This window comes from Bos grunniens, chromosome 16, assembly GCF_055505025.1.
Source record: "Bos grunniens cultivar Pamir isolate PY7600 chromosome 16, Bosgru_T2T1.0, whole genome shotgun sequence".
Lineage (NCBI taxonomy): Eukaryota > Metazoa > Chordata > Mammalia > Artiodactyla > Bovidae > Bos > Bos grunniens.
Genome location: NC_141180.1, coordinates 24,988,263 through 25,002,022, shown reverse-complemented (window position 1 = coordinate 25,002,022; position 13,760 = coordinate 24,988,263). Strand labels below are relative to the sequence as shown.

General features: G+C 41.5%; 1 protein-coding gene across 5 annotated transcripts in view; it reads left to right on the top strand.

The window, feature by feature from the left end:
- The window catches only part of RABGAP1L (RAB GTPase activating protein 1 like), a 744,918-nt gene that overhangs the window by 569,107 nt on the left and 162,051 nt on the right, over positions 1 to 13,760 (top strand). For 2 of the 5 annotated variants that reach the window (XM_086343681.1, XM_086343685.1), the window contains exon 1: positions 9,498 to 13,061. The exons of the other annotated variants lie outside the window; for them this stretch is intronic. In XM_086343681.1, the coding sequence (XP_086199807.1) occupies positions 12,894 to 13,061 (168 nt within the window). In that variant the 5' untranslated portion in view covers positions 9,498 to 12,893. Of the gene's footprint in view, positions 1 to 9,497; positions 13,062 to 13,760 lie in introns of those variants that run through there. 5 annotated transcript variants of the gene reach the window in all.

The window sequence follows — 13,760 nt, the reverse complement described above, 5'->3', positions numbered from 1 at the left end:
GAGCCTGGTCGGCTGCAGTCCATGGAGTTGCTAGGAGTCGGACACGACTGAGTGACTTCACTTTCACTTTTCACTTTCATGCATTGGAGAAGGAAATGGCAACCCACTCCAGTGTTCTTGCCTGGAAAATCCCAGGGACAGGGGAGCCTGGTGGGCTGCCGTCTCTGGGGTCGCACAGAGTCGGACACGACTGAAGCGACTTAGCAGCAGCAGGATGACCCCCAGGTGTCTGCTAGGGTGATTGGGTAGATGAGGATACTGTTCACTAGGATGGGAAATGTAAGAGGAGGACCTGCACTGGGGAAGAAATGGTGACCTTGGACATGCCAGGGTGAACTTGCATGTGAGGCTGCCCTTGCCCAGGAAGAAGAGATACATAAACTGGGAGCTCTGGAGAGAGGGCTGATCTCGGGATTGGGTTGTCCAGTAGTCAAAAAAAAAAAGGTATGGGTAAGATCACCAGGGTACAGTGTACATAAGTTTATGTTTTTGTCATTTCTTTTAGAACCAAGACATGTTAGTCAGTAATTTATCTCCAATTAAATAAATAAAATTTTTAAAATGACACATTGGTAACTCTATGTGACTATGACTGCGAAAATCCTGTAGTTTCCACTGGGCTAACTTGACTGGGCTGTAGGATCTAGCCTCCACCTCCTTCTTTGTTTCAAATAACTCAAACTAGACTTAAAATACTTATATATCAGATGTGTAAATTATAGTTGCAGGTGCCATTTAGTAGCTACATGGTCTTGAGCAAGTCACTTTACTTCTTTTTTAAGCTCAGATGCCTCCTTTGTAAAAATGGGTGTGTGTGTGCTTAGTCGCTCACTTGTGTCCAGTTCTTTGTGACCCCATGGACTGTAGTCCACCAGGTTCTTCTGTCCATGGGGATTCTCCAGGCAAGAATACTGAAGAGGGTTGCCATGCCCTCCTCCAGGGGATCTTCCCAACTCAGGGATCAAACCCAGGTCTCCCACATTGCAGGTGGATTCTTTACCTTCAGAGCCACCAGGGAAGCCCAAAATGGGTGTACTTGGTTGTTAAGATTAATTGCAGTAATACATACTGTAAGGCCTTGGCATAATTCACGGCTGTTGTGTGTGTGCCAAGTCACTTTAGTCATGTCCAACTCTGTTCAACCACATGGACTGTAGCCTGCCAGTCCATGGGATTCTGCAAGCAAGAATACTGGAGTGGATTGCCATGCCCTCCTAAGGGGATCTTCCCAGCTCAAGGATCGAACCTGCATCTCTTATGTCTCCTGTATTGACAGGCAGGTTCTTTACCACTAGCACCACCTGTGAAGCCCAATTCATGGCTGTTATAGGCTCCAAATAAATGGATGATAATAATAATAATAATAATAACTTTTATTATTTATATTTTCAATCACTTAAATGTTTATCAAGAATTTGTGATGTGTAAGTTGTTTTGTTAGGATTTGCTTGAAACAAATATGTATGTGAGGTAGGGGAAGGAGCCCACCAAGTAGGAAAGACCCTCACACACTTGTTCATTTATTACCATCATCCTGCAAGACAGCTTGTGGCAACACTCAGGTATACAGGGCTGAACATGCAAGGGAGGTGGAGAGAAAGCCAGTCACCTTCAGTGGAAGTAAAGGAAAAAATCACCTCCACTCTCACCAGCTTGCTACTTCTGAAATTCTACTGAATCCATTCGAAGTCATGAGTGGGAAGAAGGGAAGAGGGAACTAGCATAGTCTATTAGCATCTTGATTTCAGAACATGGACTTAGCTGTTCAAAAAAAAAAAAAATTGAATGTCCTCATCTTGACATATTCATTTTGTGGAAACAAATTCACTTGCTAATACATGAGCTGACCCATATAACTCCTCCACTGAAAATATTATTTTTCACAGTGACAGCTGTTAAACTACACCTAGCATTCTATGTAACACAAAGATTCCAGAGATAGAAAATTTAATAGAAACTGGAGATGGACCATGAGAAGGAGGAAGAGGCAATTCACAACTTATCAAGATGAATATAGCACCTCATTATTTTCAACAACAATGACAAAACACAGAAAAAAAGTAAAATGCCGGTCTAGCTTGAGATCATCAAGGAACAGTCTAGATTCAATATGCCATCATTTTAATCTCTATTTAAAATTAAAAACAGACCTTTGGGGTTTCCCTGGTGATCCAGTGGTTAAGAACTTGCCTGCCGATGCAGGGGACACGTATTGCATCCCTGGTCTGGGAAGATCCCACATACCATGAGAAACAGTCCGTGAGCCACAACTACTGAACCCACGGGAGGCAACTACTGAGGCCTGCACTCGTAGTCTGTGCTCTGCAACAAGAGAAGCCATGCAATGAGAACGCACTGCAACTAGAGAGTTGCTGCCACTCAGCACAACTAGAGGAAACCTGCGCCACAAACGAAGACCCAGTGCAGCCAGAAATGAATCATTAGGTTGGTGCAAAAGTAATCACGGCTTTTACACTGTTGAAGTTTGCCATTTGGTATTGAAGTACATTCTTAACTAAATGTGGTTATGTTATACATCATTTTAACATGCATTTTTCACTTTATTTTTTTTGCTAATGACTTGTTATTTGCTGTGTGTTTTGTATTTATTTTAGACTATAAAAATGATATTAGACAAAAAGCAAATTTGAGCGATTTTCTTATTTAAGTTCAAAATGGGTCATAAAGCAGCAGAGACAACTCGCAATATCAACAATGTATTTGGCCCAGAAACTGCTAACGAATGTATAGTGCAGTGGTGCTTTAAAAGTTTTGCAAAGGAGACGAGAGCCTTGAAGATGAGTAGCAGCCAGCCATCAGAAGTTGACAATGATTAATTGAGAGCAATCATCGAAGCTAATCCTCTTAAAACTATTAATACACAAGAAGTTGCCAAAGAACTCAGCATCAAACATTCTGCTGTCATTCAGCATTTGAAGCAAATTAAAAAGGTGATAAAGCTTGATAAGTGGGTGCCTTATGAGCTGACCACAAATCAAAAAAATCATAGTTTTTGTTGTCTTCTCTTAATCTATACAACAGTGAACCATTTCTCAATGAGACTGAGAGGTGTGACAAAAAGTGGATTGTATACGACAACCAGTGAGGACCAACTCAGTGGTTGAACCGAGAAGAAGCTCCAAAGCACTTCCTAAAGCCAAACTTGTACCAAAAAATGGTCGTGGTCACTGTTTGGTGATGTGCTGCCCATCTGATCTACTTGAGCTTTCTGAATCCTGGCGAAACCGTTACATCTGAGAAGTGTGCTCAGCAAATCAATGAGTTGCACTGAACACTACAATGTCTGCAGCTGGCATTGGTCAACAGAGAGGGCCCAATTCTTCTCCATGACAACGCCCGAGTGCATATCACACAACCAACACGAGGTTGGTTTATCAAAAGATAAACAGATTTGAGCTAGGAAGTTTTGCCTCATCCGCCATATTCGTCTGACCTCTTGCTGACTCCAGCATATCGACAACTTCACAGGGAAGAGGCTTCCACAAAGAGCAGAAGACAGAAGGCGTTTTCCAAGAGTTCATGGAATCCCGAAGGATGCATCTTACATTACAGGAATAAACAAGCTTACTTCTTGTTGACAAAAATGTGTTGATTGTAATGGTACCTATTTTGATTAATAAAGATGTGTTTGAGCCTGCTTATTATAATGACTTAAAATTCATGGTCCAAAACCACAATTACATTTGCACCAACCTATTAATTAATTAAATAACTAATTTAAAAAAAATCAGACCTCTGCTACCATTTATGCCTTCTGCTTCAATTTGAAAATAAAGATGAGCCTCACACAAAGTGTCCAGAGGAGGGAATGAATGAGCCAAGTTAGCTTCCATTTTCAAGCTCATCACTAACATGGCTTCAAAAAAGCTGCTTTTATGTAGACACTGTGGCCTAGCGGCCAAGGGTGTAGCTTCTCTGTATGATTGAAGAAGAGAGTGCTTCTCAGTTCAAAACTAGAAGGCAGATGTGCTTTATTATCACAAGTGTGTGTGTTTAGAAGTGTCTATTATCAAGGTGGACTTTTGGAAGCCTCCTCTCAACTCAAATTTAAGTCTCTTAGGTTCATTCATATCAGATGGCAGGACCAGGCTTCAGACCAGTTCCATTAAAATGGTGGAGCACAGTCTTCCTTCTGAGAGGTTTTTTTTTTTTTTTTTAATGAGCTCCATTACCGAAAGAGAGCAAGTTACAGAGCAGGAAATGCTAGGTTCTCTGCAGTGCAGTGGGGCTCTGGCCTCCTGGCTCTCCTTCAGGCATGTTTTATGATTGTGAGCAAGTCACTTACCTGCCACCTCAGTCTTTTCATCAGTAGGATGAATGTGTGTGTTAGACTTTGATGTTTCTAGGGTCTAAAAACATTGCATTATTTTATGATTCTGTTAATCATAAAATCATTATTTCATGATTCTAGAGTTATCAAGTACATTAGTGTGGGTAATACTTTATTGAGAAACACTGTCCAACAAAATCATCTCCTTGGAGCAGGAGGTAGGACTGTGAACAGTCTAGAATGGTCCAGAAACCAGCTCATAGGAGACCCAGTTATCAACAAGGATAATTAGCTTGAAGAAAAGGAAACTGACTGTGTTTAGATATTTTCACTAACATCGCATGGAAAAAAATCCTGTATCCTGTATTATTATAAAATACATGATCCAGCTGAGTGCCTGGAAGTTTCAGGTTTCTCACTTACCATAAGTGGTCCTTTTTAAACAAATATAAAGGTCCAGTAATACAAATAGGCAGTCTTTTGAGCTAACTGCCAACAAAGATAAGGAAACAGAGCAAAATGACCAACTCCCAAAGAGACTGTAGAAGTTCTTGCATTAATAAATTATGACTTCTCTTAAATCTGATCACAAGAGTAGGTAACAAGGTAATAATGATACTGCCATGACTATTCAGAACATTATTGAATTGCTTTTGGTGGGGAAAAATTCTCTCTTCTACTAAAAAAGTAAAACAAAACAAAAAAACTCCTTTAAGATAGCTATGCTTAAAGTGTCACAAGAATCTAAACATTCCTAGAAAACTAGGTAAGTCTGTAATATTTTACAAGGATCTTTTTTCTTCTTTGAGTTCCAATAATGTTGTAAGCTGAAGTACCCATACCAGCCATGATATTAGTTAATTATGTATTTTCTTATTTTGAACTCTAATTCCTCAGTGTGTGAGTCCCAGCTACAAGATAAAGAGACTCATTTCCCTGTGATCCAAGTTGTATACTTGATCTCACTGCGTTTCATTTTAGCCTTTTCTTCAAATAGCTTGAATAATCCATAAAGACAGAAGCAGCCTCTGATGTTCTTTCTACCTCCAGAAGCACAAGGAACAGTGCTAAACAGAACCAAGACTTGAATGGCAGAGTGAGTTGTGGGGTTTTCACTGTTCCAAGATACCATACTGCTGCTGCTAAGTCACTTCAGTCGTGTCCGACTCTGTGTGATCCCACAGACGGCAGCCCACCAGGCTCCCCCGTCCCTGGGATTCTCCAGGCAAGAACACTGGAGTGGGTTGCCATTTCCTTCTCCAATGCATGAAAGTGAAAAGTCAAAGTCGAGTCGCTCAGTCATGTCCGACTCTTCACGACCCCATGGACTGCAGCCTACCAGGCTCCTCCGTCCATGGGATTTTCCAGGCAAGAGTACTGGATCGGGGTGCCATTGCCTTCTCCAAGATACCATACTACTCGATATTATTTATTTTTGTTGGATCTTAAAAAAAACATGAAAGTGTTAGTCACTCAGTCGTGTCCGACTCTTCCCAACCCCATGGACTATAGACCGCCAGGCTCCTCTGTCCATGGAATTCTCCAGGCAAGAATACTAAAGTGGGTAGTATCCATTCTTGTTGGATCTTAGGAACTTGCCAAACTGTTGAGGCCTCAGCTTTTTAAAAGTAGTCTAGAAGACAAAAAAGAAATAGAGAATTGAGTTTTTGAAGTTTTACCTGTCCTAGTTGAGAAGAGCATGGATTCTTTCGCTACTTATTATTCGCCATCTAAATCTCAACTAAAGAGGCAGTTGGTCTTACAGGAGCATCTCTCATCGGTATTTGGGTAACTGTCTGTTAAAACATCCAGAGCCTTTTGTCTTTCTAGACTCTAACCCAGGTGAAGACGATGCATTTTACACTTGCTCTCCTCTTTTCTTGACTTTCTAGAAAGAATGAAAGAAATTCTAGGGTTATCTAGTGCCCACCCTGTGTTAAGCACTAGGAGATAATTCCTTTCTTTTCTTTTTATTTTATTTTTAAACTTTACAAATTGTATTAGTTTTGCCAAATAACAAAATGAATCTGCCACAGGTATACCTGTTTTCCCCATCCTGAACCCTCCTCCCTCCCCATACCATCCCTCTGGGTCGTCCCAGTGCACTAGCCCCAAGCATCCAGTATCGTGCATTGAACCTGGACTGGCAACTCGTTTCATACATGATATTATACATGTTTCAATGCCATTCTCCCAAATCTTCCCACCCTCTCCCTCTCCCACAGAGTCCATAAGACTGTTCTATACATCAGTGTCTCTTTTGGTGTCTCGTACACAGGGTTATTGTTAGCATCTTTCTAAATCCCATATATATGTGTTAGTATACTGTATTGGTGTTTTTCTTTCTGGCTTACTTCACTCTGTATAATAGGCTCCAGTTTCATCCACCTCATTAGAACTGATTCAAATGTATTCTTTTTAATGGCTGCGTAATACTCCATTGTATATATGTACCACAGCTTTCTTATCCATTCATCTGCTGATGGACATCTAGGTTGCTTCCATGTCCTGGCTATTATAAACAGTGCTGCGATGAACATTGGGGTACACGTGTCTCTTTCCCTTCTGGTTTCCTCAGTGTGTATGCCCAGCAGTGGGATTGCTGGATCATAAGGCAGTTCTATTTCCAGTTTTTGAAGGAATCTCCACACTGTTCTCCATAGTGGCTGTACTAGTTTGCATTCCCACCAACAGTGTAAGAGGGTTCCCTTTTCTCCACACCCTCTCCAGCATTTATTGCATGTAGACTTTTGGATCACAGCCATTCTGACTGGTGTGAAATGGTACCTCATAGTGGTTTTGATTTGCATTTCTCTGATAATGAGTGATGTTGAGCATCTTTTCATGTGTTTGTTAGCCATCTGTATGTCTTCTTTGGAGAAATGTCTATTTAGATCTTTGGCCCATTTTTTGATTGGGTCATTTATTTTTCTGGAGTTGAGCTGTAGGAGTTGCTTGTTTCAGAGTGACTTGACTAGGTAGGTGATACTTCCTTTTCACAGAGGCCCAGAGAGTAGTAAGTACCTCACTTGTGTCATTCAGATAGTAAATGTGACTAATGGATGATATTTATAAGCAATGCCATGCTTTGCTCTTAGAGATCTGTTTAATTCTCATTACTCTTATATTTGGATCCAGGCCAATCCCACGAGTCTAAACCCACTTCTGTCTGTATCTGTTGCAGACATGGAGACATGACTAGATCACCACACTCAGTGTGTTCCTCCTCCTCTTACCCTGCTTTACCTTTGTGTTTGAATGCCTCCCTCATTTGAAGTGTTTTCCTCCTGCAGATTGGGAAGTGTTTTCCTTTTTTCACCTTTGTAACCACACAATTGCACTCATCGCACACGCTAGTAAAGTAATGCTCAAAATTCTCCAAGCCAGGCTTCAGCAATATGTGAACCATGAACTTCCTGATGTTCAAGCTGGTTTTAGAAAAGGCAGAGGAACCAGAGATCAAATTGCCAACATCTGCTGGATCATCGAAAAAGCAAGAGAGTTCCAGAAAAACATCTATTTCTGCTTTATTGACTATGCCAAAGCCTTTGACTGTGTGGATCACAATCAACTGTGGAAAATTCTTCAAGAGATGGGAATACCAGAACACCTGATCTGCTTCTTGAGAAATTTGTATGCAGGTCAGGAGGCCACAGTTAGAACTGGACATGGAACAACAGACTGGTTCCAAATAGGAAAAGGAGTTCGTCAAGGCTGTATATTGTCACCCTGATTATTTAACTTATATGCAGAGTACATCATGAGAAACGCTGGACTGGAAGAAACACAAGCTGGAATCAAGATTGCCGGGAGAAATATCAATAACCTCAGATATGCAGATGATACCACCCTTATGGCAGAAAGTGAAGAGGAACTAAAAAGCCTCTTGATGAAAGTGAAAGTGGAGAGTGCAAAAGTTGGCTTAAAGCTCAACATTCAGAAAACAAAGATCATGGCATCCGGTCCCACCACTTCATGGGAAATAGATGGGGAAACAGTGGAAACAGTGTCAGACTTTATTTTTCTGGGCTCCAAAATCACTGTAGATGGTGACTGCAGCCATGAAATTAAAAGACGCTTACTCCTTGGAAGCAAAGTTATGACCAACCTAGATAGCATATTCAAAAGCAGAGACATTACTTTGCCAACAAAGGTTTGTCTAGTCAAGGCTATGGTTTTTCCTGTGGTCATGTATGGATGTGAGAGTTGGACTGTGAAGAAGGCTGAGCGCTGAAGAATTGATGCTTTTGAACTGTGGTGTTGGAGAAGACTCTTGAGAGTCCCTTGGACTGCAAGGAGATCCAACCAGTCCATTCTAAAGGAGATCAGCCCTGGGATTTCTTTGGAAGGAATGATGCTAAAGCTGAAACTCCAGTACTTTGGCCACCTCATGCGAAGAGTTGACTCATTGGAAAAGACTGTGATGCTGGGAGAGATTGGGGGCAGGAGGAGAAGGGGACAACAGAGGATGAGATGGCTGGATGGCATCACTAACTCGATGGACGTGAGTCTGAGTGAACTCTGGGAGTTGGTGATGGACAGGGAGGCCTGGCGTGCTGCGATTCATGGGGTCGCAAAGAGTCGGACACGACTGAGCGACTGACTGATCTGATCTGATCTGAACCCCTGAAGTAACTATGCACTCAGCGTTCTTAATTACAGTTTCATAAATTAAGTCAAGTATGCTTTTCATTTTACAATGGAAATCTATTTATGTCCTGCACATGGCCACAGTCAGTGGAGTGGCTCAGGAAGCACACTCAAGCCCAGAGCTCTAATTAGGGCGGCACCACCACGCACCCGCTTCCAGCGCCCCAGCACGAGGCTGCTGTTCTTAGATGATGCTTTGGGACCACTGCCTGGCCCTCTTTACCTCTCTCTCACTCTGCCTCATAGGATGACTTGTCCACATTTCCCATATTATCTTCAGTTTGCTGTTGAACTTTGCAGAATTTTCTAAAAAATCTCCTAGTATAAGGAAATATGAGAAATCATGTATTATTAACTGGTTAATGCAGAAGAGTTGCTTTTCTATCATTTGTTTCATTTTTGGCCTACTGTATAACTCAAAAATTTGTCTTTCAAAAGTTTACTGTATTTATTGCTGAATCTGATGAGCAATAAATAATTTACTTGGGGAGTTGGGGAGGCATAAGGGGAAATGCTCACTGAAATTACTCACTCTTCTAGGGCTTCAGAAATCACTATTTACATTCTTTCTTTTTACCAAGTGATAATGTACAATAATTACTTTACCTGATGCTGATCAACAGCCTATTAAGGGGCAACCAACCTGAAAACAGTGAGATCATTGGCAGACAACGGACACCTGCCAGGCTTGGTGGGCCTTCTGTACCACATCTTCCTACCTGGCGTTTGATATCACCACCTTTGCCCTTTCCACCAACTTTGCCATGTTCTGGGTCCATGGCAGTGTTGTGGTCACTCAGTGCTGTAGCTCCCTCCTCATCTTCATCCTTACTCTCTACTGGCCTGTCCGGGGAATGAAGCCCTAGGACCTAGTTCCGACCAGGAGCTCCACCTTCTCCACCCACCACTGTTGCCAGTTCTGCACCTTCTGGTTCAGGATCTTGCTTCAGGGACCGGTAGGAGTAGTCAGCTAGACCTGCCCCCATGTCCTCCTGCTCCTTCCTCTAATCCCCTGTGCCTTCGGTAGGGCCCCAGTGTGATCCCAGTTCCTCAGCCTGATTGGAGGAGGTGTGCCCTGGACCCAAGACACGACCCGCTATAAATACTTCTGCCATCCCAGCAGGAGTCACCCAGAGCCCCAGGCTGACTGCGCCTTTTCCCTCTTCAAGAATAATAGGTACATTAGGGGAAGAATGATGAAGAGATTGGGAAAACTGAAACATATTACCACCTGTTTGTAGTGCTTTTTACACAGCATCTTGTTAAATATACCTACGTGTTTGAAGTGTAACCTGGTTTGCTCATTAAAATATCATATTTTAATTATTACACTTAATATTTAGTACATATATTTTTAATTTCTTTTGTGTGCATCAGAGCCAAACCCTAGAGTTCCAAAATCTTTTGATTACTTTTTTACTTCTTTTTTACCAGAGTTCTTTTGGATAATAAATTTTTTGTTTCTGGTTTATATAAATTTAAAATAATGCTTCTGCTAGTGTTCTTTGAAAGCAAGTCACATACATGGGAGCAACTCCCCTATCCTTTAAAAAAAAAGTCGATAATAAAAATCCTGTAAGCTAAGGAGTCACTGAATTCTTCCTTCTTGTTCAAGTCAAAATATTCCCTTGCTCTTAAATGTGAAGCTACTAAGGCAGTGCTCTTCACACAGTAACACAGTCTTTTCAAACAAAAGCTCATGCAGAACTCCACTATGTAAAGAAGATAAAAATCGAGCTGTTTCTTATGTGTGGGGGTGGGGGGTTGTTTGTTTTGATGGGGGGTAGTTAGGGATATGAGAAGCCCAGAACCTCTTCCTTCTTTCCTCCTTCTGGCTGAACCAACTGCCATCCTGGGTAACCTATCAGACATTTTCTCCAAATCCTTAGCGATCTGAAATATATATATATATTTTTTTTTTTCTAATGGCTTTGATAATTTTACATTATAATCTGTATATTTTTTGAGAAATGATTTTTGGAAGAAATAGAAGGGTTGACAGCAATATATACATATCTTATTTAAGATGTTTTGTTAATTAATACTTTACATGTTTAACCAAAATAATGTTCTCCTGAAGTTTTAGAAAAAGAAACCAAACAATATTCTGTTAAAGAGGGCAACATTTCCCTTAATCTTCAGTTCTGTAATTAATGTATTTTGGTAATCACGATCACAGAGATGATCGTGATTTATGTCAATAAATGAGATCCGTAACTCTTATTTGTCAGATTAAGAAACTAAGACTGAGAAGGAACTTGCCCTGGCTCTCCGAGCCCCATTACTCTGTACCATGCTACAGTTTTATATGGAGAAGCTGGTCTGGTATTCATGACCAACTCCAGAGATTTAGCACCAAGATTCTGGGTATGTGTTAGTTAATTGTTAGGATAAAGTTAAGAAACTACACTGAGTGGGGATCTTGTCCTTTTGCCTTGATTTTGTGACAACTGATCATTCACACCAAGGAAATTAATGTAAAACTGCAATACTGAGATTGTAAAATTTTAAACTATGGATAACTCTCAGTTATCTTATTACAAGACAGGACTAGACCAGAAGGTATTAAAACAATGTTTAGAACTATTAACTGAGTGTTTATCAAAGTCTTTAGATTAGGAAAGTTATTTCTACTTTGAGAATCTCAACTTTAATAGTTCCTTAAAGGTATGCTTTTATTATGATGATGTAGGTTTTTATGCTTTATCATATTGTATATTTATAAAAATCTTCATTTTCACTGTGTTGTACACCTGAAACTTATATAATATTTTACATCAACCATACCTCAATAAAAAAAAATTTTTTTAAATCTTCCTTTTAGTTGCAGCTAGCCTTCCCAAAATGCTGAGTTACTTTTGCATATCCTAGCACTGCAAAAAGTCATTACTGCATAAACACTCCAACTTGAGGGTGTGTCATTTCTTGGCTGCTCGGTCCTTGCTCTTCTGTCCATACTTTGTCATCTTCCCCTAAGCCTCTGTTAGAAATTTCAGTGATCTAACGAGGATTGGAGCCTCCCACTTTAAATATGTGGTATAAAATCAGACTGGTATCCATCGTTATGAGAAAGCAGGAGTGAGTAAAGGTCAGTCTTTTAGCCGGCAGGCTGTCTGATTTTTCTGTGAGCATCACATGTTGGGAGAAGCTAGTTCATCTGTCTGTGGGTTTAGGATTCAACAGCATAAGCTGTCAGCCTAACACTGATTGAAGGTGGACTGGGAGGGGAAGTGCATCTGCCCAACGGCTCGCCATTGGCTTCCTATTACAGCATTCTCCCCCGAGACACAGTCTGCATGCTCATTCACCTACCTCCTTCTCTTCCCTCCCCTTCCTTTCCTACCCCTTCATTACTGATTCACAGCGAGAGGCAGCAGCAGCAGCAACAGCAGCGCTGCTTGTCACGAACCAAGGATTGCAATGAGCTCATCCTTTTCTCCTTGCAGCTTCACAACTGCCCTGGCTTCCTGGCTACCGCTGCTGCTGTCTCTTCTTTCTCTCTCTCTCTCTCTCTCTCTCTCACACACACACACACACACACACACACACACCGTCTCACACACACATATGCACAGCACACACTCACACACTCTCTCATGCTAGACCCTTCTAAGCATCTTGTCCATTTTTACACATGTATGTGAACTCTCCTGCATCACTCTTGGCCATTTTCTTGCGTTTGATTGCTTTTGCCATTTTTTGTTTTGTTGTTGTTGTTGTTTTTAATTTAGATCAGCATTTGATTTCATTTCCAGTCTACTCTGGGGCTCTCTCACAGTGGATAATTTAACCAAAATGTTTTTCTTGTGGAGACGTTAGCTGGCAATTCCCACCACAGACTGGTTTGTGCGTGCTCCTGGGGAGACCGAAGCCTGGCTCCCCTCCCACGGCAGTTCTCAAAATTGTGGATAAGAGATCCCGCTTTCTCATTCTGGATACCTACTTACTGCTCATGGAAGAAGGGGTGCCCTGCCCAGCCCCAGCTGCTAAGCTCACAGCTCCCGTCAAAAAGTCCCAGGACATGCACGACGAGAGGAGCAAGCTGGTGAATGAGTATGCGTGTCGAGTGCTGGAACTTCTGGGGATGGGGCATCGTCTGTTTGTGCCTCGGCTTCTGGCGGTGAGACTGTTTTTCATTGAACTTCATTTGTAGAGAATCTGCCACCCTCTGTGAGAATTCCTTGTATCCCCGGAAGAGGCTTGTGGTCTCCTATTTCCTTCCCCACTCTACCGGGAAGGAAGTGCTGAGTGGCCACTGCCCTGGGGCTCTGTCCGAGCCTGGTCCACGCCACTCCTTAATTGACTGGAGGAGATATGGCTCTCCTCTCTGAGCCCACATCAGTGGCATTATCTCTCTGGCAGCAAAAAAGAAAAAGGTCTTATGGCTGGCCAGGCTCACCAATAAAGCAGGATACCCAAGTGCTTAGTGGAGGCATTCTGTTATTTATGTCTCCAAAGGGTTAAATTTTACAACAGACATTATCCTGATTTATCTAGACTATGTGTGGTTTCCTTTCTAACCTCTCTATTTGGTGTCCAGTTTGATTGTTTTAGTAGGGAATTTTATTCCCTAAAAATCATTGATTAGCAAATTACAGATTTCTCCCCTGGAATGTTTGAACTGTTTATCTGGAACCAGCTTAGGGCTGTTGGGTCTGTGCTGAGTCTGGGAAGTCTGATTTGTTTTTTTTTAAAAAAATTTAATTTCCTGAAGAAGAGAAAAAAAAAAATCACTCTTCCTCACTTCCTATCAAGGGTTAAAATTAAATACCCACAATCACTGGTGCAGGGTTCTTTTTAGCAGTTTGAGAACTATACC